The 22,540-nt window shown below is 38.6% G+C and overlaps 1 protein-coding gene across 5 annotated transcripts in view; it reads right to left on the reverse strand.

The window, feature by feature from the left end:
• Positions 1-12,874: 12,874 nt before the first annotated feature.
• Positions 12,875-22,540, reverse strand: part of ATP11A (ATPase phospholipid transporting 11A) — a 180,412-nt gene continuing 170,746 nt past the window's right edge. For 3 of the 5 annotated variants that reach the window (XM_053310213.1, XM_053310215.1, XM_053310214.1), the window contains one exon: positions 12,875-17,787. In XM_053310213.1, coding sequence (XP_053166188.1) covers positions 17,530-17,787 — 258 coding nt within the window. In that variant the 3' untranslated portion in view covers positions 12,875-17,529. Of the gene's footprint in view, positions 17,788-22,097; positions 22,187-22,540 lie in introns of all 5 variants that reach the window. The other 2 variants (XM_053310216.1, XM_053310217.1) reach the window with 1 other exon arrangement.

Here is a 22,540-nt window from a genome sequence, read left to right on the forward strand (position 1 = left end):
TAACTGGCCCTATTCACCCGCAGCACAGGACCTCCAGTGACTGTTGCTGGTGTCTACCTTATGTTTCTTTTTAGATTGTGAGCCCTTTGGGGACAGGGATCCATCTTATTTATTTATTATTTCTCTGTGTAAACCGCCCTGAACCATATTTGGAAGGGCGGTATAGAAATTGAATTAATTTAATAATAATAATAATAATAATAATAATAATAATAATAATAATATGCAACTAGGGTGGACCCTGCTTAACTAAGGGGACAAGTCATGCTTGCTACTACAAGACCAGTTCTCCTATCCGATCAAATTTTACCATATATCGTAATTATTTAATTAAATGAATAATGTTTGAAGTTGAAATCCTACAAATGTCAAACTGTTTTTAGTTCTCATTTGCAGACAAATTAATTTAAAAAGTATTACATAGATTGAATTTCTTGATTAGACCAATCTATGCAAAAATGACTTTGCCCAGTCAACAACAGGCCTCACCTACTAGTAGTTAATATCCCCCATGTCTTGTCATATATTTTGCTGGTCAATGACTGAATAAACTTATATCTATCTTGTCATATACTATCTTTAAACAGTAGGAAACTTATTTTTGGACTGAGCTATAATGTGAAATTACTGCTAAAAGATGTGAAATCACTTCTAAAAGATGGGCAATCAGTTTATCTTCTAATCTGTGCTATTGCATATTGGCCCACAACACCCCCAAAGACTGTTGGATAAACAAGTGGGGAGGGGAATAACTTGGGTTGGATCTCAACTAGCATTTATGTGAACAGAAATTGTTCTGTTTGCACAAGGGAATGGGATGGGAGGAGTAATTTTTACTAATTCATACAGCCTGCTATGTCCTCCCAAATCTTCCCGTGAGGGTCCTTCAATCCTCAGCATCCCATTTTTAGCAACAAATGTGCTGCAGAGGAAACGAGGGCCTGGCAAAATCACCTCTCTGACCTTACATTAACAGAATTTCTTTCATGTGCAGAAGAACTAATGGGGATCCAGCTCCATGTAAGTATAGTAATATGTGCAAACAAAGACTGGACCAGGATGTTTGACCTGAGACTGGACCAGGGGCGGGGTGAGCAGTGGCGAGGAGGGAGGCTGTGCTGTACTTACTTTTCCCCCGCCCAGACAATCCCCTTGCCTGCCTGGATGCATGGCTTGGCCATGCACACGAGCAACAACCCCGGAACTTTTCTAGAGGCCATGACAATGCATCCCAGCCTTCTGGGAATCCCACAATGCATTGGAGGATTCTCTTCACAGACAGGTACTCTAGACACCTGTCTCTGTGTCTGCTCAGGCTGCTTGATCCTGGCACATGATCCCGGGACCCTTAACCTTGGCTAACAGCTGGGGCAGAAAGCGGAGTTAGACTAGGTGGGATCGGGGTTGATCCTGGTGATTGACACAAGTAGCCTAGCCCAGGCTGGGCTGCCCTAGCCTGGGTTATGCCGCTCATGAGAACAGCCTTCTTATGTTTGTTTTAATAGTTCATTAGCTGCCTTGAATTTTATGACAGAACAGCAGGATGTAGATCTCATAAATAAGTAGATAAATATCTATCTTCTATATATTTAATTATCTAAGGCAAACACATGGCTAATCCCATGTGTGGCAGCTCTCGTGAGAGTTCGCGAACAGAAGCACCTGACTGGGCAGTGGGGATTCCATATGCCTATAGGAAGGAGGAGCCTGTAGCACCGTGGTGATTGGGCAGTGGGGATTCCATATGCAGATAGGGAGGAGGTGATCATTAAAGTCAGTTAGAATGTAATTGTTACTGGTCCGAAGATGTTCTTGATTGTAGGAGAGATTGTAGGAAAGAGGAATCTAAAAGAATAGTGGGCAGGGGTCTGTGAAGAGAGGGGTTGTGAGGGAGAAAAGAGCCCCTTCAGGAGAAGGAGGCTGCTGTTGTGTGAATTAGATGCAGAAACAAGATTAACAAGATCTTTACTCCGGAAGTGGGGAGGGGGAGGGAGAGAGAGAGAGAAGGATAAGAAAGACAGAGGGGAAGAGTGAATGGAGGAGAGATAGATAAAAAAGAAGGGAGGGGAAGAGAGAAAGGAAGGGTGAGGGACTGGCCCGAGCCTATTAGCAGCCTGAGGGAATTGAGCAGCTGTGGCAGCAGCAGCAAGAAAGGATCCAGTCAACCATTGCTGCTGTTTGGGGCTAGTGAGGCCATTGATGGAGGGAGGGAGACAGGCAAGGGATGGGCCCAGGCCTGTCAGCGGCCTGAGGGGAACAAGGGGCCATGGCAGTGGGGGCAGCGAGGAAGGGCCCAATGAACCTCTGCTGCTGCTTCTGTAGGGAGGAGCAGGAGTGGGTCTCAGGTGAGGGTGGTCTCTGGGGACAGCTTGGCCAATCGGCGCCAGCAACACTACAACTGTGACCAAGAGGAGTGAGGGGGATGGAAGCAACAGGATGGAGGAGAAGTAGGAGTGTGGCTCAGGAGAGGGTGGAGAGATCTCTGAGGTGAGGGGGGCTGTGGCAGGGGATGAGGGAGCAATCAATTACTAGCATGCAGATGCTCTGTGCAGGTTAAGCTAGTATTAAGTTTATACTGTTTTAAAAGGTAGTGAACACACAAGCTGATAAAGATGAAATATCAAAGCCAGTTCACGGACAGTTCTACTGCGCAGAATTCGAGAATCTGAGGCAATAAGGAGCTCAATAGCAAGACCATTACATTAGCTTGCCAAATTATTACTATAACTCATAGCATATGGGATCATCTACATTTACCATCAACAATACCAAGGCATGCTTGGCCATGGTACAAAAGTGAAGGGAGGAGAAACTTAAGGGAAAACTAGTCATACCAAAAGAAGAGGTTTAATGGAGACAGGAATGAAATGCTAGGCAGGAAGATTTCACAAAAGGAATGGTTTAGAAGGCAAGGAAAAATAGGTATGATAAGTGTTTCCATGTGCACAAAGGCAACAGCAGAATAGGAAAAGAAATGAGGCTTGAAAATGGGTGTGGGTGTATGTAGTAAGTTAAAGGCTTACTTTAGATTTTGGTGATCTAGGAAAAAGGAGGAGAAGCAAGATGGCGTCGGTAACAAAAATTCCTGGCTAAACCACCTGTCAGGATTTTCATCAATCACTTGGTCTTCTCGCCTTCCATCGGCCAGATGGAGGTCAGTATGTGTGCGGGGCTTGGTCCTCCTAGAGATGGGAATCTAGGAAGTCTTCAGACCCTGAAAAGTCTGGAAAAGCCTGGATGAACATCTGGAGAGACCTTCCTCCAATCATCGGACCGAATGAAGAGAGATTTTCCACCACCTAATCACCAACAACCTGCTCTTTTCTTTTTAAAAATCTTTACTAATAAATCTCTGAGATGTCCACGGCCATGAGTTTGGCAGATTTACAGTGTTGTTGTTGTTTTCTTTACTAAAAGCTCTTGCTTACTTTTTGCTATTTTTACTTTGCTGGAGATCTCAGCATTCCAGTGCTAACAGCTTTCAGTTTTGTCTTGAAGAATTTTTTTGAAATGTTTGATATCCCAGCTATTACTTATTTCTTATTTTATTCTTGAACTTTAAACAACTCACAGCATTCGTTGGAGATTATTATGGGTTGTTTTTTTTCTCCCTATCTCTTCGTGAACCTCCACCTCCCCCACCTCGAACTTTCCGGCAGACAACTATTTGCAATGGAGAAGAGGAATGGAGAAGAAGATAGGCTTGGATAGAAGAATGGCTTGTTTCTTCTCTTTTGATTTGGTTTTTTCATTTTACTGTTTTTGTGGAACCACATATCTAACCAGTTCATGTCTGTCTTACAAAGCCCTACTTGGACAAATTCTGTTTACCTGCTCTCTGGGAGGATTTGACTTTGACTGCTCTGAAAAGTTCCATTTACAGTTCCTTCTGTTTGCATGGCTGACAAAGTGTTTTATGGCTGAATAATCACCCTTTTGTCATTAACTATCTACCTAAGCTCTGACTAGAGAAATGAAAGTGTTGGGAAGGAGTTTGCTGAGACTGTGACTTTGCTTTGAAGAATTCCATACCTCCTACTTGGCTGAGCTGGAGTGATGAAGATTTATAATAGAACAAACCTGAAAGTTTTGATTTTATTTGAAAGTTTACTTGCTTCAGCTGTTTACTTTGCATGTGTGTATTAATAGAACTACTTGGCTTTCCGCTGTGGTGAGGTCTATGCGGAAGGATTTCAATTGGAGAGATTTCTTTGTGCAGAAACTTTTTCTTAGGTATTTCAAGGTTACCGTCCCGGCACTGTTTGGTCTCTCTTGTATTAGAAAATGTCTCTGGACACTGTTTCTAAGATTTCAAATTAACCCTTTGCTGGGTGAGCGGGTAGATTCTCAAAGCCTCAAAGATTCTCAATGTTGACTCCCACTTTTTTCTCTGATGCATCTCTCCTTCTCTTTGACTTTTCAAGATATGTGATTAATTCAAGGTTTTATTTATCTATCTATAGCTTTTGACTTTGAGTATAAGCATATACTATACCTCATTAATTGGCTTGTCAATGTATTCCCTGTGTTTAATGCACTTTCTTCAATGTATTTCTGTACTGCTTCTTCTCCATTTTTTTCTCCTTTTCCTACCAAACATTATTTAGGGAACTTCATACAGGGTCTAATATTGAAATAACCGGTCCTCAGCACTCAAAGCCTTAACCTAAGGAGTTAATACGTATCAGCATGATTGAAACGGAATTATATGTGATTATTTTGGGTTTTATTTGTAGCTGTAACCTGGAGTATAACTTAATACCAAGCATTAATACTTGGTCCCTTAAGGCATTCCCTGTGTTAACTGTCTTTTATATTTTAAACATTAATATTTAGGGAGTTCTAAACAAGGTCCAATATGGGTAACAAGCTAATCAGGAATTAAGTTGCATTGTGGACCCGATAGTTTGATAGACCTAAAGAACTGTCACATATATCTTCCTGTCTTTCCTTTTTTAGGGACATAATGAGAATGTATTAAGAAGGGGGGATTCAGGGATGAATTGAGAATATCCTTGCAAACTTAATTCTTAGAAACAAAGTGCCGCAACAATGCAAACATATCCAAATATATGGAACAGGATTATTAGTTTTTTCTTACCACAGGACATTATAGTTTTATAGGGATAAGAATGACAAGCAGCTGAAGGGTATTCTGCTTCTTCTATTAGTTTCAGTTTACTATTCCCTTCTCTTTCCCCACGAGCTTTTATTACCCGTTATGAATACCTGATAATTATTAATAATAATAATTATTATACTTAATAATAACACTCTGAGAAGTTTAGCTGAATGCAAACAATTGGAAGCAAACTGTGAAGGATTAGATACATGTATAGAGGGGATATTGTGTTGCCATTGTCTGACATCTTTTGCTCCCAGTTGTAGGTTATGAAGATCAGTCAAGGCTGAATTTAGTTTGCTCCATTTATCTCTCCGGTATGTTTATTTGGTTTTCATTACAGAGGAGTGGGACTACTAAAGGTTTAGCTGACCTCTGTTCATTATTTTACTATGGTTTTTGTATTCCAGTTTGCGATTGGATATGAATTTCATGAACTGGTGGATATATGGCTTTGTATTTATAACACACATATTACTTTTGGTATGCCAGAACTAGCATTTTTTTAACTCTTATTTTCTTCTCCATTGGATAATCTTGGTTGAAACCGTTTTGCATATACAGTTGCCCAATAATTAACTGAATTTAGGGGGAGTATTCTGTGAGAGTTCTAAACTCTATTCTCTCTGAGAATAGAGAGAATTCTCTATTCTATTCTCTCAATGTCTTATTGAGGTTTTTATTTTCTTTATGTGATGAAGTTAAAATTAGAACTGTAGCAAAATATTGTTATATTCTCTGTAAAACACGTTCTAATGTTTAGTTCATGTTTGAAATGTTAGTATTTGTAAAACTGCTGGTCAAATGACCAAATAAATATTATGTATGTATGTCTATTCTCTCTGACGATTAGGTTTTCAGTCGAGCCTACAGACATGAACAAGCCTTCTCTGTATTGCTGTTTGAATCTCCCACGGATTCTTTAGGAGGCAGCCAAATGTTTTTTGGAGGAGAGAGCCAGTATGAAGGGATTGCAGCAATTTAGGGCGCGATTTGAACGCAGAGACATGTAGAACTAACATATGTTTTGCCTGAGAGATCTTTCCCCTTTATTGTATTGATGTTACAATACTATAAACGGTACTGAAGTGTACTTAATAATGTATATTAGGATATATTTGAGACATATATCTGAGGTGCACCTAAAATTACATATCTGTTTTTGAGCTCTTATTAGTAGGACCAATTTTTATTTAGATTCTTGTACCTGTTATTTATAACATTGAAACTCATGTGGAAGAGAACTGTACAGCACCTTGCTGGTGAAGTCTGCTGCTGTGGTTCCTATTGTAAACTGGTTATCCGGCTGGATAGAACAAGGAATTTAAAATTCTTTGAATTCATTTTCAGTTTGGCTAGAATCACCTTTGATTATTTTAGATTGTCTCAGCCCATCAGCTTAACATATAAGTTAATATATTATATCTCTCATTTAATGTTGATGGGACGGAAAAGGCTAGAAGATCCATGATTTGTTTAGGAAATTTCCTTTTGTTGAGTATTGGAGAATAACACATTACAAAACATACTTTATCAAACATATACGTTACAAGACTCAGTTATCCCACTTATTGAAAGTTTCAATAAATTTTGTTTCTTATTATTACTTATACAGGTCTTAATTCAGAAGTAGGACAAAATTAGAGCAAGGGAACTTATATCCCTCTCCCTATAGAATACAGAATCTTATCAATAATACCTAATATCATTTTTCGTGTCTGTGATGCTCAAATTACAGAGTATTGGAGATGTCTTGCCCTGTGTTCGAAATAATTGTATCATATCTACTTTATACATCATAGGGTTGGCTCTCTCCTCTTCAAACCGTTTGATTGTGAGATGATCAATCACGCTGGGACAGACCTTTTCTTTTCTAATTTCCCCTTGTGGGGTTCAAGATTCTTTACTGATTGCTACTGATGTCTGATGCCTAGTTTAGGACCCTTTAGATTCAACTAACACTATTCATTGTATTTTTCCTTCATTTTGGTTTTGAAGGATAAGACTATGTATGTAAACTTGTTTGGTCTTGTTGGAGTCTCAGAGATGTAACCTTTTAGTTTCCACTTGTAATACTAATAAAAGCATTTTTAAAAAAAGATTTTGGTGATCTAAACTGGTTTGATAGCAATGCATTTCCCCCAAGAAAAACTGATAATTGTTCGAGATCTCTAGCCCCTTGACAGAACTACAATTCACAGGATTCATTACCTGAGAAGCATGACAATTAAATATGCTTCAGTTTTGTTTACATTTGTTGTGTGGACAAGAAGATATCTATTTCACACATTTTTATACCGCCCTATATATACAGGTCTCTGGGCAGTTCACAAATTTAAAATGCAGGTTTAAAAGCATTAAATCAATTAACAGATTAAAAAATAAGTATCAAGCTTTAAAACTTGTGAACTTAGAAGTCTGATAATCCCAACGTTGTATATAAATAGAGGAGAAGAAATGTAGATGGGGGAGAGAAGACGGCAGCTGAATTGAAATGATCGGGCACTCTGCCTTCACTGTCTTCAGTTTCAGATGATCACTAAATAGCCGGGGGGAAATGTCATTAAGATAGTATATAAAACCAAATCACCAGTGATGTACCAATTTTAAAGTTGAAGTTCACACATTTTGTTAACAATGCCATCTTATCCCATTCCCATTAACCGCATGCAGTGCATTTCAGAACAGAAACAGTTAAACTACTGTAAAATATCTGGAACAGCTGATAATCACTTGATAATCGCAAAGTAGCTGGGCTACTAGAGCACACATGAAAAAATTAAGACAACAATATGCAGGACAGTTTTAGCAATGCTATCATTTTGAAATTTCCTACCTGATAGTATAGGACCAGTTGTTCCTGAAAAGGCACAATGAGTGCACAATGCAGTGCACAATGAGCTGCCATCCTTTTGCAAAAACCACTGGAGGATTTCCAGGAAGGTCTGGAGAGCAGGAATCTGCTAAGGTACTTTTCATAACACCGTGCCACACTGGTGTGCCCAGTACTGGAAGTGGGATTCCCAAACCACTGTAAAAGTCCCTGTCTCTTGCTGCCTCTGCTGCACCAGCACCAGTGACTGGTTTGCTCTCTGCCTTCCAGCATTAAGCGTATCCACTTTTGGCACTGGAGCAGCAGGAGATAGTAAACCGGGTACTGGTGCAGTGGTACAGCAGGTGGCAGTGGTGGCCCAGGGACAGTGAAAACCTGGAAGGTGAAGGGAAAGAGGAGCAGTGTCAGTTCTGGTCTGGGAGGCAGGGCTAGTGAGGACTGGGTGGAGCAGCATCAGCACCAGGATTGTCCAGAGGGGCGGACCAGAACATTGCAATTCATCTTCAAGCAGGGACAAGCAACGAGCCACCTCTGTTTGTTACCAATGCAAAAAATACCTCACCCATCTAGGCCTGGTCACCTCACAGTCCCCTGCTGTCCTCTCTATTCTTTGCACCCTCCAGTTTCCTGGCTTTTTTGATGTATTCCTTCTCAAGTCTCTTTCAACCACTGTTGCCTTGGAGCAGCTGGTGAATGGGTTTTGCTACCAAGTCAGGGAATCTACTCAGCATTGCAACGTAAAGTCTTAGATGCAACATGGATGCAGACAATAGCCTGATACCAGCTTATACAGCAGCTGCACAGCAGAAAGACTGATGTCACTGTTTCTTCTGTTTTCTGGACAATGAAGCCGAAGCAATAGTGGAAGATGCTGGCATACCTTTAATAATTGACAGTGTACAAATCTGATAGGTACATACAACCTTGTGTGAGTAGGGGGATTCCCATCTCTTCAGCATGAGGATACATTCCAAAGCACACTGAATAGCCTGATTTTATGTACACTCAGCTGTACCTAAGACCACTGAAATCAATGGGGTTCAGTGCATTAAATAATGTTGCATGTGCAGTGCTATTCCAATGTCTTGAGAGAGTATGGTTCATGATTAAACAGAGGACAGGATCCAGACTACATTAGTGACAAAATCCCATTGAAATTAATTGGACTTAAGTTACCCATTACTAACTTCTTGTTGATTTCAGTGGCGCTTTGTCTGAATCTTGTCCAGTAATTTGTGTGCACCAGAACTGCAGGATTTGGATGATTGTTCTGGATCTCTGTTCTAAGGAGTCTTAAATCAGAATCTCAATCTGATGATTGCATTAGAATAAGGTTCTGATTTAGGATTTTCCTGATGTAAGACCCTTTGGAGCAGAGATCCAAAACCTCTTTAACTCAAATTTCATGAGACCATTTTAGAGTCTTTTAACAGATGAGTAACAGATGGTTTTGGATTCTTGTTTCCAATTTTTAAAAATTGTTTTTATGAATATAAATATGCCACAAAGCCTCATGACAATGGAGCTAATAGCATTCTATATAGGAGTAATTATTTGTGCCGCACACCAGAAGATGAAATGTAACAGAAAAACATGGAAGGGAATTTCTAATGGAAGAGAATATATGGCTTATAATTTGAATACATGGGATAATTTGAAAAATGTTTGCAAAGGAGTATTCAAAGACCATGGTTTATGAAGAAAGGGGGAAAGCAGGTGTAAGTTGTAAGGAAATACTGTCTAGGACAAATATTTTGTTCATTTGAGTTCAATACCATGCTACAGGGATTTGAGGAACTTGCTGATGTTTAGGAGAAAATCATCTAGTGTTACACCCAGCTTCTTTGTAAAAACAACAGCAACTCCATAGTAAAAGCCAAAGACCTGAGATTGTACAGATTGTAGGATAAAATGAGACCCTTGCATAAGCCACCATGAGCTCCCTGGAGAAAAGGAAAGCAGGAGTGGGGGGGATATATATATATGTATTTGAGATATTTTGCTTTTCTATATTCTGTCATGATCTCAGTAAGACTAATTGAGAGTTCCCTCTATGTCAGTGCCATTTGCTATGGATTGAGGGCACCTAAGAAATGGTTTTCAATGACACTCCTACATAATTCAGACCTCTTAGGAAGTCCTTAAAACCTGGGCAAATTCAGGAAAAAGATGTCTGCTGAGTGGAGTTAAGCTGGTATTAGCTTTGAAAGCTAGCTTTAAAAAAAAAAAGTTATGCAATCTTTGGAGAGTTTTATTCATATGTTTTTATAGTTCCAAGTTTATTTTATGCTTTTGGTTTTCTACTAGTCTTCACTCACTCTGTGCATTTAGGATGAAGAAAGATTAGAAACAGAACCTTGGGACACAATCATGTATCTCCTATAAACAGGCTCCATATTTAGTTTCAGAATATCTGTGACATGACAGTCCTAATTATGGTATAAAGCTAGTTAAAAGTAGTGAGCAGAAAATTTTGTAGGAATCATGGCAGGGGTACAGCTGAAGAACTGACCTAGGGAGACATGAGATGAAGTTAATGCCAAGGCACAGATAAGGGATTTGGTTATGTCCTGGACTTATGACTGAAAAACGACCAGGGCAGTTTGTAAAACTCACAATTGAACTGTACCATACTTTTCAGCATAAAGACCGTGGTGCATAGATTTTGAAAAGTTGCTTTAAGGCACCTGCTGCCTAATGCCGATGCGGCCTTTATGCCAGAATAGAGGAGTGAGGGAAGAAGGTATGGCGGCAGCACAGCAGGACCCTCTGACCAACAATCGGCTCCACATGGTCGAGAGGGCCTGGAAGGAACGGAGGCAGTGGAGGAGGAGCAGCGACAGTGCAATTGGGCCTTCCTGGCCCAGAGTTTGCATGCTCCCCTCCTTCCCATTTACCATGGAGCACCTTTTGTGCTCTGCATGGGGGCATTTTGGCCCCTTGCGCCCCCAAAGGTGTTTGCTTGGACAGGGTGGCCAGGTTGGGCCTGCGGCAAGGCCATGGCCATACAGGTGAAACTCGGAAAATTAGAATATCGTGCAAAAGTCCATTAATTTCAGTAATGCAAATTAAAAGGTGAAACTGATATATGAGACAGACGCATTACATGCAAAGCGAGATAAGTCAAGCCTTAATTTGTTATAATTGTGATGATCATGGCGTACAGCTCATGAAAACCCCAAATCCACAATCCCAGAACATTAGAATATTACATGGAACCAAGAAGACAAGGATTGTAGAATAGAACAATATCGGACCTCTGAAAAGTATAAGCATGCATATGTACTCAGTACTTGGTTTGGGCTCCTTTTGCAGCAATTACTGCCTCAATGCAGCGTGGCATGGATGCTATCAGCCTGTGGCACTGATGAGGTATTATGGAAGATCAGGATGCTTCATTAGTGGCCTTCAGCAATTCTGCATTGTTTGGTCTCATGTCTCTCATCCGTCTCTTGGCAATGCCCCATAGATTCTCTATGGGGTCAGGTCAGGCGAGTTTGCTGGCCAATCAAGCACAGTACACTGTATACTTTTCAGAGGTCCGATATTGTTCTATTCTTCAATCCTTGTCTTCTTGGTTCCATGTAATATTCTAATTTTCTGAGATTGTGGATTTGGGGTTTTCATGAGCTGTACGCCATGATCATCACAATTATAACAAATTAAGGCTTGACTTATCTCGCTTTGCATGTAATGCGTCTGGCTCATATATCAGTTTCACCTTTTAATTTGCATTACTGAAATTAATGGACTTTTGCACGATATTCTAATTTTCCGAGTTTCACCTGTATTTAGCTGACACTGAGGGGGTGGGGGCAGTGGGAGGCACCTTTAACTGGAAATTAGGAGGTGATTACCTCCTTCTATCACCAGCCCTCAAAGCTCCTCCCAGCAGTGGTGGAGGATCTGCTCTTCCACTCAGCTGCAGCCACTCTTCCAAGCATCGTGTGCTCCAGCTGAGTGGCAGAGCCACTCCTCTGCCACTGCCGGGAAGAGCTTTCAGGGCTGGCAATAGAAGGAGGTAAACACGTTCTAATTTCCACTTCAAGACTGCTCATGCTGGCCACTAAATAAGGCCATGGCCTCGCCACAGGCCCTACCTGGTCATTCCTGCCTGAGCAATCACCTTTTTTTGGGGGGGGGAGAAAGCAAGGGGCTGAAATGCCCCCACGTGGAGTGCAAACAGTTGTCTATGGAAAATGGAAACTGGGGTGTACTTGGTGCTTTAGCTGTGGCCTTTACGCAGAAACAGCGTTTCTGATGTGATTTTTTAAAAATTTCAGCCCTTTCCCCAATGGTGCAACTTTTATGCTGATGCGACCTTTCTACCAGAAAATACAGTAATTATTCTAAATTATATAAAAAAACAAGTAGAGTGATAAGGAAGCACTAAACTGCATTTTGTTATGACAACAGCTGAGAAACATTTTCACACATGAAACTTAAAATGCTTTTTGTGCCAATTGTTTATAATAACAGTACCATATTCTTTCTTTGAATGTCTGAGCTGGATCTCTGTCCACTGTCATCTAGTCAAGATCAGACACAAGTCTGCCAAACATGATTCCAGGGTTGATTTTGAACTATGTAAGTACTGCAATATGTGTGTAGCAAAGTTTGTTCTGCAAAGGGTTTGAGGCATATCACCACCTCTTCACTGGTTCCTGAATACAAGGGGAATGAAAATGTCTAGTGCAGTTCCCAACATCTTACATAGTGATTTAAATTTGACCACATCGAAGTACCCATATTTCCTTCATTAATAAAGTTTAGTTTATCAGGCAATGCTTTCAGTATACAAACACATTTAACTATGAAATGCCTATCAAATTTGACATTTTCTATTTAAATTACAAACTTTCCCCTTTTCCCCTTAAATGACTATTTTTGCTCACTTAACAAAAAAAACCCAAAACAAATATGTAAATTTTATTTTATTGCAAGCAGATTTAAACATCTACTGCTTTATACAATCTACAGTAAGTCCCAAAATATGAATATAAAGAATTCATGTTTTGATATCTACAGAAATGAAAGTTTAAAAACAGCACTTAAAATAAACTTTACATTAATGCACATGTATGTGTGTGTGTGTGTATTCTTAATATCTGAGACTGCTTTGATCCAGTTAATGAAGTATTATAGATTAGACTAAACGGTAGTTTTGAAGGCTGAATCATTATCAGATAAATGCACCTATCGTTGTACCATTTAAAAATACATATCAGTATTTAGTGCTGATGACTACAGTTATTTTTAATGGTTAATGCACCGATTACTATGTTCCACCATTCCCAAAAGCATTTTTTTTGCCAATTCTACTTTACATTGCAGAATGAAAGAGTATTGAGAATGACAGTGCACATGACATAATGTATATGACAGTGCAGACACAATGTATATTTAAAGTTCTATATAATTGTTGCAGAGGTAAAGCTATATAAACTGATGTATGCAATTGTTCAATGTACAATCAAGTACATGCTTCTCTTTCATAATGCTTTGACAAATTCCCATTAAAGCTTTTTAACATGATCCCATTGATTTTGCAAACTAATATAGTTTTCTTCCTTTGCTACTTGCAATATAGTGGGATAAATAGACTGATACAAGCAGGAGAATAAATGGTAAGCTTTTTATACCAGAACAAAATAATACTTAGGACCATGAAAATTAGAAGAACTGAATCTTAGTACTAGCCACTCTGAAGAATATGTGAGCTTCAATGAACGTACATTTTTAGCTTTCATGAACATTTGGTTGGTGCCTACCAGTTCCAGCACATTAAAGCATTCAATACTTCTTTTTTTTTTTTTTGCTTAAAGGTTCAATAGTTCAGAAAAAGAAATTTGAGTTGCACAGAATGCATTTTATCTCTTCATATAAATATGAATGCCAAAGCCTATTGATTTTGCATTTCTGATTAAGGTTACACTCCTTCTGTTGTCAACCAATTGTTATACCTGTCTATTCCCTGACTAATTTACTCTTTCCCTGGTCCAACAGGATGATCTGCTCATGGAAATAGGTTTCTGAATGCAGACCACCCTTCTGGAATCCCAGTATGCAGGAAAAGATTTCCACATACACTACCAAAGAGCATCACCAGCATACTACTGAACAGGTGACCAGTTTTGCCAGGTCAGACCCTCTGAGCATCTGTTTGCAGTGTGAGAAGTAAATCCAGATTACATCTCAACACTGAAAGCAGCTGTCATTTTCTTTACAAGGTAGATCCTTTTTGTAGTTGCAAGGACATGTTCTGCTGTTACACACACAGTAATTTCTAGATTGGAACCAACTAGGTTCCCAACCTGTGGTACTCCAGATATTGTATGCCTCATCGCCAGTTACAATTTTTTGTGGCTGTGGATGATGGGAGTTGTAGTTCAGCAGCATCTGGCATACCACATGTTGGGAACTCCTGGGCTACAACATATTGCATTTTCTTGTATATGATAAAAAAAGGGAATAAAGAACTGCAAACTAGGCCTATAGAGGAGAACCTTGCTATTCACTGTTCCTTGTATCCGCAGGATGTCTCATTGACACACCTTTTCAGTATCTGTGGATATGAAGGGGTTAAAACCCACATATCCGTGGTTCCTAGAGGGCCAGAAGTGACTGTGGAGGTCACTTCCAGCTGCCATTTTGTTTCACAGAGCCCAGAGGAGGTAGGAGACGCCATTTTATGGCTTTTTAAAAAAATTCTTTCCCCTGTGATTTTTCATGTTTTGGGGGGGCATTGCACTCCTTGGAGGGTATTCCTGGGCACAGTGGGGACCCACAGAGCACACCATGATGAGTTTCAGGTTGTTTGGGGGCTGTTTTGCCACATCAAAAATTTCCCCCCTACATCCTAGAACCTAACCCCCCTTTCCCCATAGCCCTAATGCCTTGTTACTCACACTATTATTTATTTGTTTGTTTATTTACATTTTATATCCCGCTCTTCCTCCAAGGAGCCCAGAGCAGTGTACTACATACTTAAGTTTCTCCTCACAACAACCCTGTGAAGTAGGTTAGGCTGAGAGAGACGTGACCGGCCCAGAGTCACCCAGCAAGTATTATGGCTGAATGGGGATTTGAACTTGGGTCTCCCCGGTCCTAGTTCAGCACTCTAACCACTACACTATGCTAGTGGCAGTAGGCAAGGAACGGAACCCTCGTGAGTTTTTGGTTTGTTTTTCATTTACAGGATTATTTTTAAGTTCCAATTGTTCAATGGAAGCAGAACAGCCCCTTTAAATGCAAAACAACTTCTCTTTCCCCCCTAAAAGCAATACTACTACAACAACTAATAATAAATAATCAACAGCTAAAATTACATGTTTTAGCCAGTAAAAATATCATTAATTTTTAGGGAACAGTTGAGTTGTAAGAAGTTTATAGTAAACTCTTTTGTTAGTAGGCAGAGCAGGAATGCAGCATTTTCAGAACATCAAGCAAGATTCTTCTTATTTAAGGCTAAAGGATGGAATTTAAAAAAGCAGCTGGTATGAAGCCTTGTGGAACAAAAATATAAAGGATGATAGTAGCAGCAGCTGGTTGAAAGAAGAAAGTGTATTGTATTAAAAGCTACTATTCACAAGCAAAATAAAAATAAAATAAAAAGTAGCTTTGGATGAATCTGCGATAACCTATTTCTAATTTTAACATTTGTCAAAATTTCAACAATCTTTCACAATTCCACTATAGGCTAAATTCTGAAGATCCAAAACTCATAAGTATAAAAAATCCTCTAAAACATACACTTAAAAAAAAATAGAAATGGTGTGTTAACAAATGTATGCGTAAAACAGATATATAAATAGCTACAGTATTGAAAAATATTTCAGTGCAAAGGCAATTTTAAGATTTCTAAAAAATACATTAACAATAACTCTGTTAACTATACCCAAACAGGAGATTTGTCACTACTACAGATATAAAATCAATACCCATATCAAGTTTTTTTAAAAAATATGTGTGTGTGTGTATATATATATATATATATATTTGCAACCAGTGTTTTATGTAGGGGACAATTTATCCAACATTCAAGTATTCAGTGTCAAATAAATATTAACTTTAGGTATATTTCTATCAGAATGTGACCAACACTGAAACTGAAAAGAGTAGAGATGACAGAGATGATGCTGGGGGTGTTGTGCATTGTAAGGGGTGAAAGGACAGAAGTATGGAAACTAGGGCCAGACTATTTTCTCCCCGGTCTTTGGTATAATGAAGTTTTCACAATTTGATTTTCAAAATGCGATGTCCTCTCATCACTAGTTGAGGAAGATGATCGGGAACCTCTATGTTTTCCACACAGAAATGCAGACACCCTAAATAAAACACTGGGAGAAAATAAACAAGACAGGTATATGTCTCTCCTACTATCACAACCAGTACAAAGCAAAACTAGAGCCACAGATGGAGCTGAAGTACAAGCTGGCTGTAAGGTTTGGAAATAATTGATACAGCTTTTGTATTCACACAGCTTCTGTATAATTATATGCATTTATTTTCCTGAAGGATGGTTGAATCCACATTCAAAGAGAGGAAAAACACCACCTAGTGGTTATTAACAAATATTAGTAGTCACAAAGCTGTATCTTTGTAATACAGTAGCCTTCTGTAAGTCTTTTTTGTTCCCAATGCTCTTTTTAAAATTCAAATTAAAAATTTAGCAACCACATCTAAATAAAGTGTCCTGTGAAGTCGTTAAGGAACCAATTACTTCCTTCCTTTTTCCTACAGGAAAAAGCTTAGCGTGGCAAAATGCTTCCTCACACATCCACATCTAGGTCAGAGGTAGCAACATAGTTGAACACTGGTTCATTTATTATCAACAAGTTTCTAAGAACATCGAAGGCTGAATTCTTAAATTCAGTAATTATCTGCAATGCAATACCTGTAGTGGTCACTTTACCCTTCTGATAACCAGCTTGACTTCTTAAAATCTGTAGAGAGTCTACGTGAAAATGTATTGGTCTACAGGGGGAAAACGATCTTAAATCACATACAGTCCTACTTGGCGACTTACAACAAAATGGATATTAGAGAGTGTTTCTTGAAACCAGATTTGCACAGAGGAAACACCAGTTTGTTCTACAGAAAGAGCAAAGAAAGGACAAAGACAAGTCAGATACAGCACCTGTTAATATGCTCTCAGTGACTTTCACTAGGGAACTGAGATGATTGCTTTTGTGACTGAAACATTTAAACCATTGGTCTCCCAAGAGGATCATTTACTGAAGCAATACATTTCAATTAGTAAAGAATGAGAGAATGACAGAGAAACAACAAACACACAATGCTCTTGACAGAATGAAGTAGGTTTTTTTAGTGCTGTTCATTCTCACAGTACCAGACTGTGTAGACAATCCATTGTTGCAACAGTTGAAAAGTGTCATAAAAAGAAAGGCCAATACTCCTGGAAGGAATTATGTTCTGTGTTCTTGATTCAGTTTGTCAGAATTAACACCAGGCAGCAAAAGCCAACAAAATATCAATCAGTGCTGTTAAATGCTCATTTGCAGATTTTTTAAAAAGGGGGAAATAGATCTTAAAGGCTTGAGTTGGTGATCTGTCACAGAGATGTTTCCAAACCTGAACCCCTATAGTAGTACTCCTCATTGGAATTGCAACGCTTATTGGAATAGCCAAAGATAGATGGGAGTATTGAATAATTATTGTTTTTCCAATGTGTAAACATTGTTTTTTTAGAATGAGAACTAGACCTTCTTGCTGGGGAATTCTTGTGGTCATTGCTCCTGTATCTTGGACTTTTCAGAGAGGCGAGAGGTGTGAATTCTGAAAGATGGTCCCGACCATGACTTGATGAATTCTGCCAAAAAAATCAAACAACAAAATATGAAGCAGTCATCACAGTCACTACTAAAAGGCTTTAATGTGGTATATCAGCTCGAAGGGGCAATATGGCTATAAATTACCAATTAGAGAAAATTATTTTACAAGTTTAAAATGAAGAGAATGTCTCAGGTAAGGCGCAGGTATGTTGAAATGATAGGGACTGTTGACAATGACTGTTGACATACATTGTAATTTGTTGTTAATATTGTGCTTGATGGAAATAGAAAGATGCTCGCTTTTGAGTCACTCTTTATTGTTGCCTTTTGTGTGTCTGATAATCTTTTGATCTTTGGATGACTGATATCCTTGACATTTTCTTCAACATTTCAAAACAGAGTGATCATGTGAATCACTTTAAATCTGATAGTTCAGTTATACTTCCCATGTCATGTTCCCAGACTGACAGCAGAGAAGACTCTAGGCTGTGATATTCTGTATCAACAGCAGAATAAGTGGGGACAAGAGGGCAGCATCCAGAGAAGGTAAAAGTGAACTGTACAAATTCAGACTACAGGCTCTTTTACAAATGGAAAGGAATGTGAACATATTTTCCCAACCTGATGAGAAAGCATACTGATGGGTGGAAGGTATTCTAGGAATCCTGATCATTTGCACATTGGGATTACAATGTTTAGCTTTCTGAAGATTGCTTTGCATTTAACACTAATCACTCGAAATAAATTTGGGAATGCATTTGTGTTTGTGCTTCTGCTCCTTGTTACTTCTTGTGACTTACAAAATGAAAGTGTGCAAAAGTTCCCTGAAGGGAAGAGTGAAGGATTTAGATGCTTGTGCATTTTGCTAGCATAGTGGTTAGAGTTTTGGACTAGGACGAGGAAGACCAGAGTTCGAATCTCCATTCAACCATGAAACTCATTAGTTGACTCTGGGCCAGTCATTTATCTCTCAGCCTAACCTACCTCACAGGATTGTTGTGAGGATAAAAATAAGCATGTATACTGCTCTGAGCCCCTCAGAGGAAAAGCAGGATATAAATGTAATATAGATAGATAGATAGATATAGTTTTTTACACAAATATACAAATCAGTCCTAATAAGTTTCTTTGAAATTCGTGGTTTTTATCTTGCACAGATCCTTAGTGATGTAGGTTGAAGATTTGTACCTTGTTAATTTTGCTTGATCATAATTCTAGCCAAGGGTACTAGCAGGAGAATAAGAAGGCACAACCTACAACATCATGGATTAGCAATGTATGGAAGTTATACCACAGCGGGTGAGGAAAAAAATGTACTTTGAATTTTGTTCAAGCCAACGTTACTAGGCAGTAATTTAATATGAATACAAACAAAACTGAAGTTTACTTCATATTTGTGATTTATGCCTATAGCACAACCACTCATTTGAAGTGCAGGTCAAACAACTCAGTAGTGACTAACAGCTAGAAATTCATATTTCATTAAGGCTGCAATTATGCACAAAGACCAATTAAAATCCATGTCAACATCAAAACAAAATAAGTTGTTTCTTAAACTTCAGCCTTTCCAGAAAAGCTCCATATTGACAACTGAAACACACAACAAATATGACCACAAAACTTACCTGTGTTATGAAGTACATCAAACACAAACTATAATATCAAAACTCCCAGCAACTACCTTTCATTCTGAAAAGCACAGCAAAAACTCTGGAGGAAACAGTTTTCTTTCTGAAAACATCACAGCACACCAATAGAAATTACCAAAATGGTAACACGTGCAATACTGTTACCTATCATCAATGATCTAATTATGCCTCGGAAGCAGAAAGGGTTCCTTCAAGGAGTGGCCCATCGTTGTTCGCCAGTGCATTTAGAGTTGTTTTATGTTTCATACTCTTCTGCAAGGATGAGGAAAAACACTGAGACTGCAAGCTCAAGTATTAACAGCTCAAGGTAAAAGAGAGGAAAAATGCAAACTGTAGCATTAAGGTGGTTAAAATATGCCAAATTGTCAATACTGCTAAAAATCTTAGGAGGTTTAAAGATCAATTATCAATAAATTGTCATTGTATCATAGTTTACTAAGGGTTTATATTCATTAAGACTTTGGTTTTTATATCTGCAGGGGGAACTAATCATGCACTTAAGAAGAGCCTTCATTGGTTAAACTACAGGAGGTTACAGTGCCCTCAAACATAGTATTATAATCAGAGTACTCTTTCTGAAAGAACAATTTAGAGTTGGCTGATCCTACAATATTTATCACTGTAGCAAATGGATCTTGTTCTATAAACAATCTGTTCTACTGTTTGAAGAAGGTGAACTTATAATGGCTGCATTCTCACAATCATGGCAATCCTAAAGATAAAAGTAAAGTTGTACCACTGAGTCAATGTCGACTCTTGGCGCCCACAGAGCCATGTGGTTGTCTTTGGTAGAATACAGGAGGGTTTTACCATTGCCTCCTCCCATGTAGTATGAGATGATGCCTTTCAGCATCTTCCTATATCACTGCTGCCCAATATAGGTGTTTCCCATAGTCTGGGAAACATACCAGTGGGGATTTGAACCAGCAACCTCTTGCTCCCTAGACAAGGGTTAACCAGGACTGCTGAGCCCCGCAGAACTGGTTGAGAGAACACAAATTTTCCAAGCAATCCTGGTCAAACCACTGTGGTTAAACCACATTTAACCAGGATAGATAATCAGGATCAGTTTCTGGTTATCTAACTTGGTTAAATGTGGTAACTCTTTAACCAGGATTGCCATAATTGTGAGGACACAGCCAATATGTCTATGGATTGAAAAAGATAACAATAATCTATATGCTCAAACTCATTACTACATGGAAGAAATAGTTATAGGTAGCACCATAACTAATTATGTCAAGGGATTCAACAAAATATTGTAAGAAGTAATCTCATATTTTCTGAAAGAACTTGGCAGTTTCTGCAATGCTAAAAACACTTTACATAGTAACGTCAGTCTTGCATGGTTTAAACAAGGAAATTCTACAGTCCTGTCAATGTAATCAATAATTTCTGACCGTTACAGGAAATAGAAAAAGGTTTTATAACAAAGTACATATGGATGCAATGAAAACAAAAATAACACAGTATTTTGCATTATATCCAAATATAATGTTTGACTTCTTAATCACTTTTGAACTATAGACACCTTTTGAGTTACTTGAGGTAGTTAACGTAAGTAGAGAAATTTAAATAAATCTAACATTTCAGTAATTTGAAAATTTAAAGCTGAAAAACTGTCAGCAAGTTTAAATGAAACATTTAAAGCACAGTATTTAAGCACTACATTTCTTAATGTTGGGAACAGAAAGGAAGAATGTAAAGTAGAAATTAACTCTAATAATTTTATAATAAAAATGAATAATTGTATGTGATAAGTCATACATGAGAAAAGAACTATACATGCAATTTCCAGTGTAAGATTATATCAGGCAAGTACTCTGGCTGACACCATGGAATAATCTTGAATCAGCAAAGGAAACAGAATTTGGCTTGTAGCTTACAAAAAAAAAACCCAGATTCCTCCAAAGTTTTTGCAGAAACATTGATTACAACAGCCCAAAGAGAAGCAGTTTGCATATGTACCAATTTTCAACCTTCTGAAAACAGAAACAAAATAGAGAGTCAATTAAAAAAACCCTGCATAATCAGAACAATGTTCTTGTTTACCACCCTCAGAGGTGACAGTTGAACAGTGCAAAGTACTGTTTAATGAATTTAGAAAAAGTCGATTTTGTACATCAAGATGGACAGAGAACCACTCGAGAATAATCTCTAACAAAAATACTTTAAGCCAGAACAAGCATAAACTATCGTGGTTTCTGATCCTGGTTTGCAGGGCAAGCCCAAACCATAATTTGCCAATTGAAGACAAAATGGCAAAATTTGATTTACCGCAAACTAGGATATGAGTTAGGAAAAAGTTGCATGAGGGAGGGAAGGGGGAGCTTGTGACTCTGAGGGGTCATGCTCATACACTGAATACCAGACCATCATTGCATTTGAACCACCCCCTTGTATTTACGTACTCCTATCACATCTTTGTGTGGTAAACTGTCAATTTAGATGGTTGCAAACACGATATGCAACCATCTATAAAAATGTCTAGTATTTTAAAAAGACAGGTCTTGTGATGAAGATACTCTATTATATAGTTTACATAAAAAGAATGAAAAAGACGATGCACAATAATTACTTATGATATGACAGAAACTTTTGGGGACACCAAGTATGACAAACAGCTTGCGACTGAACACACTTTTTAAATTCCTCTGAATGAAATGGCCAAGCATGCAGAAAGGCATGAAAAAAATCACCTTTTGCTCCATTAGAAACTTAGACTGTTCGAAGTCTGAGAAAGCATAAAGATGGTAGACTGCTCAACAGAAAGGCACTGATGTTTAGTCTGATTTCCCCAGAAGATTGAAGGAAGTACCAGTGTGTACATCATTTATAGTTTAAAGCAAGGTAGCAGTTATTTAGGAAAAGTAGGTAGGAAGACAGGAGCATATTGAGAAAGGGAAGAGAAGAAACACAAGGAATAAATCTGATTAAATGCTAAAGACTTTCTAGTGCATATTACAAAGAAACATCAGTAATGTTGTGCCTAGGGACTGCATCATAAAGGTTTTGGATTCCATCCATGGGACTGAAAATGCTATGCAAGACATCTTAAAATCACACCTGAATTAGAATCACCACAGGGTGGTAGCTAGAGGAGAGGGGGCCAGTGTTAACCCCTCTCCCTGGCCCCTTGGAG

Source organism: Hemicordylus capensis, chromosome 3 (genome assembly GCF_027244095.1).
Source record: "Hemicordylus capensis ecotype Gifberg chromosome 3, rHemCap1.1.pri, whole genome shotgun sequence".
In the NCBI taxonomy this organism is placed as follows: Eukaryota; Metazoa; Chordata; class Lepidosauria; order Squamata; family Cordylidae; genus Hemicordylus; species Hemicordylus capensis.